At 27.7% G+C, this 3,898-nt stretch overlaps 1 protein-coding gene across 1 annotated transcript; it reads left to right on the forward strand.

Annotated features, from left to right (window-relative positions):
- Nucleotides 1-1,304: 1,304 nt before the first annotated feature.
- LOC117178410 (apolipoprotein D-like) lies at nucleotides 1,305-3,271 on the forward strand. Its single transcript, XM_033369837.1, has 5 exons — nucleotides 1,305-1,338; nucleotides 1,756-1,874; nucleotides 1,956-2,086; nucleotides 2,295-2,474; nucleotides 3,133-3,271. Exons 2-5 carry the CDS (start codon nucleotides 1,764-1,766, stop codon nucleotides 3,269-3,271), a joined length of 561 nt encoding a protein of 186 aa, XP_033225728.1. The 5' UTR covers nucleotides 1,305-1,338; nucleotides 1,756-1,763.
- Nucleotides 3,272-3,898: the final 627 nt, after the last annotated feature.

Here is a 3,898-nt window from a genome sequence, read left to right on the forward strand (position 1 = left end):
GGGATGGGATGGGATTACGTCAAGAAAAACTTTAACATAGTCGATTAATTTCTTAATGTACCTGCAAAGTACAAGACACTCTTCATCATTTGTTATTTTTTATTCAAAGCTTGCATTTTTGCTTTTAAATTTGGCTTTCTTTTTCTTGTAGCGCTGCAAAGTGTTTCAGTGATTTGAAGTTAATTCACTTGTGATAAATTTTTATAAGAATCAAAATGTTATCTTTAAGGGTTCAGTTGTAGAAAGACATTAATTTTATTGACTTGACACGAAGAATGAGATAAAAAATAGTTCAAGGCGTAATAATATAGCGAAAATTAATTTTTTTCATCAATTTGTTTATAAAAAGAAATTAACTAAAGAAACTTTTTCAGCGATATCAAAATCTGTAGACCTAACATAAATTCACTAATTCTATATCTTTTTGGGAAAATGTTAATTAATGCGGCAACGAATGTAGCACTAATATAAAAAATTATGCTTTTTTCATTTTGCAATTTCAATAACAAACTAAAGAAAGTTTATATTTAGAATCGACTGGACAAATTCAAATTTGTTTTTAGGAAAATTTTTTATTAATTTTAAAAAATAGAATTAACGGTCAAGAAATGTAGGCTCTGCAACTTACGAAATATATATATTGCTACATTTAATTTTAAAAACAATTCAATGGCATAAACACAGCAGTGTTTCAGCTTGTTTTATATAAAAATTATCTTAAAATTAGTGTTTCATAGTATGAGAATGGTATTTAGTCAGAAGAATTGTCATAATTTAAAAAATTGTAAATAATTGTTGAATCCTCTAGGTCCCATGAGCAGAGAAAGTATTGAATTAAGTTGTTCAGGCAGATAATGGCTCAATTATCCAATTGCAATTCTTTTCTCGTTTTTTACTTTAATTTGATTTGTTTTACTTTTAAAATTATATTTTTCTTAAAATAATATCTTTTAACGTCGCTGCACTGGGAATCGAACCACAGAACTTCCGATTGCTGGCCCGGTGCTTTTTCATCGCTACCATAAATAAGTATAATGAAAAATGAAGCAATAAGCATGAATCGCATTTTTGAAAATTATCTTGTAAGCTAAACCTTGAACCGATTCCTCGTAACATGTCAATTTTTGATTTTTTAAATCATTGAGGTCTATTCTAAACCAGCCGGACACTGGTGTAAACAAAAAAGATAAAACCCAACCGTAAACTTGTTTTTCTAGGTTTAGACGATAAGGATATATACCAAAGAGTATAAAAAGTCTTGATCAGTTCTAGTTAAAAATTGAGAGAAATCAGAACGTTTCTTGAAACTCACTTATTCAGAAGCTTCTTCAGTTCTTGGTACGTGATTTAAATCGTTTACAATTTACATTATTTATAATATGAGTAGTGCCAATCTTGTTATTAACAGAATACGTAAAATTCAAATTTTTTAAACCTAAAAAGGACTGCTGAATTTTTAAGGATTATTTCTCGTATTAAAAATAAAAATTTGGCGGGTGGAGGGGATTTTCATTCGTTTAAATAATAAACTTTTATTAAGTATCACATTTAGTGATTTTTTACTTCATGAATCTGGTAAGGGATCTTAATTCTTCAAAAAAAAATTCTGTTTCATATTAAGAACAAAATTGCATTTTTTTACGACAAAGTCTTATTAACAAAAACATTGGTAAACAAATTTTGCAATTTTTTGCCTAGAATTTATGAAATTTATTTTTAAGCGGTTTTAATAAATGGAAATATTATAACTTCCAGATAACAAAATGATAAAACTAACTCTGATTTTCGTGCTTTTTACTGGAGCTTTGGCTCAAGTGCCTTCTCTTGGCAAGTGTCCGAATTTGAAGGTCGTACAGAATTTTGACATTGAAAAAGTTGGTATTAAATTATAATAATTAATAATTATAATATTTATGCTTACTTTCTTTAATCTTATCATTTTTTTATATTTTTAGTATATGGGAAAATGGTACGAAGCCGGGCGATACTTTGTTCTTACTGAATTAGGAGGAAAATGTGTTACCTCTAAATACTCTCTGAACGACGATGGAACTGTGAATGTTTTAAACAGTCAAGTCAATGCTTTGTAAGTTTAATAAAATATTTGAAAATTTGTTATTAGAGAATTGAAAATTGTTTATGTGTTTAATCTTGGGAAAAAATCAAAGAAGTTGGATGAGCGCTTTAAGAGCTTGCATTAATTGTTACTAATGTAATAAATTAATTAATAATACATTATGTTTGTTCTTTAAATAATTTTTTGAAAATACACAAATTATTTTTGGAACTTGCAGCACTGGAAAATCCATTAGTATGGAAGGAATTGTGGAATTTGTTGGTAAATCCGGCGAAGGAAAACTGTCCATATCATTCCCTAAACTACCATCGGTTATCAAAGGTTCTCTGTGGATTCTAGACACGGACTATTCAAGTTATGCTGTTGTCTTCTCATGTCAAGATTTTAAACTTTTTAAGTAAGAAGCATTTTTCAGTTACTTTTCTTTCTTTATTTTTTTCCTTTATTTTCTTATTTTTCCATTTATTTCTTTGTGTCTTTATATCTGTATTTCTTTATCTCTTTACAACTTCACTTCTTTACCGCCCCCCTCCCTTCATCCACACTTCTTCGTTTCACCTCTTCACTACTTTATCAGCTCACTACTCCCCCTTGCCCAACTTGTCGATTTTCCTATTTCCCACTACTCTACTTTTTCACTTTCCCGCTTCTTCCTTTTCTACTTCTTTACTTCACCACTCCCCTACTTCACTACTTCCTCACTTCCTTACTTCCTATTTCCCTACCAGCTATTTCCCTTCTTCGCCACTTTTTTACTTCCTTATTTCTTTATTTCATTCTTTATTTCTCTCTCTCTCTCTCTCTCACTGGCTTGCCTCGCTTGCTTTCCTTTTTCCCTACTTTTTTCTTTCTACATCTTCACTTCTTTAATTCTTTATTTCTCTGCTTCCTTAAATTTTTTTTTTACTTCTTCATTTCCTTGTTTCTTCTCTTCTTTACTACTTTACTTCTTTATTTCTCTCTCTATCTTTCTCGCTTGCCCCCTCTTTCTTCGAATATTTTTTATTAAGTTATTTGCTTATTTTTATATTTATTTAATAAAATATTATCTTCAGCACAAAACAAGCCTGGATTTTGACCAGGGACCGAGTTCCTAGTGAAGAAGTTCTTCAAAAGGCATACAAGACATTTGACGCAAGTGGTTTTAGCAGAACTTTCCTTATTCGTACAGAACAGAAAAAATGCATTCATTAGTGTAATCAACAATTACTTCCAAATGACTGATAATTTGTAATGAAAAATAAAAATTAATTATTTGTATTATTTGTCTATTTATTTCATGTGAAAATAATCTTAAAATATTATTTTATTTTTATGGAAGGCTATATTCGGTATCAGTTGTAGAAATAGTATATTATATATTGCAAAACAAATTTTTAATATTTAATTTTTTTAAATAAATTTTAAAAAATTTTTAATTGTATTTACAAAATTAAATTTTAAATTTAATAAATTTCCGAAAATTAATTAAATTCTTTTGTTATTTATGACAATATTGCAGGTAATTTATGTTAATTTTACAGTTAAATATAGTAAATTACCATTAATTACCCAAAATTAAATTAAATTTCTTTTATAAATTTCCGGAAATTAATAAAGTTTTTTGATTATTCATGGCAATATGACAAGTAATTTATGATAATTTTACAGTTAAATATGATAAATTACATTAAATTACCCAAAATTCAATTTAATATTGTTTATAAATTTCCAGAAATTAATGAAGTTTTTTTGTGATTCATTGCAATATTACAGGTAATTCATTGTAATTTCACAGTTAAATATGGCAAATTAAAATAAATTATCCACAAGTCAATTTGT

Source organism: Belonocnema kinseyi, chromosome 8, assembly GCF_010883055.1.
Source record: "Belonocnema kinseyi isolate 2016_QV_RU_SX_M_011 chromosome 8, B_treatae_v1, whole genome shotgun sequence".
Taxonomy (NCBI): domain Eukaryota; kingdom Metazoa; phylum Arthropoda; class Insecta; order Hymenoptera; family Cynipidae; genus Belonocnema; species Belonocnema kinseyi.

What these genes read in the sequence shown, in the direction of transcription:
- LOC117178410 (XM_033369837.1), top strand. Translation starts at nt 1,764, where the DNA reads ATGATAAAACTAACTCTGATTTTCGTGCTTTTTACTGGAGCTTTGGCT. An exon ending in AGAATTTTGACATTGAAAAA is followed by an intron (nt 1,875 to 1,955) that starts GTTGGTATTAAA and finishes TTATATTTTTAG; the next exon opens with TATATGGGAAAATGGTACGA. An exon ending in AACAGTCAAGTCAATGCTTT is followed by an intron (nt 2,087 to 2,294) that starts GTAAGTTTAATA and finishes TGGAACTTGCAG; the next exon opens with CACTGGAAAATCCATTAGTA.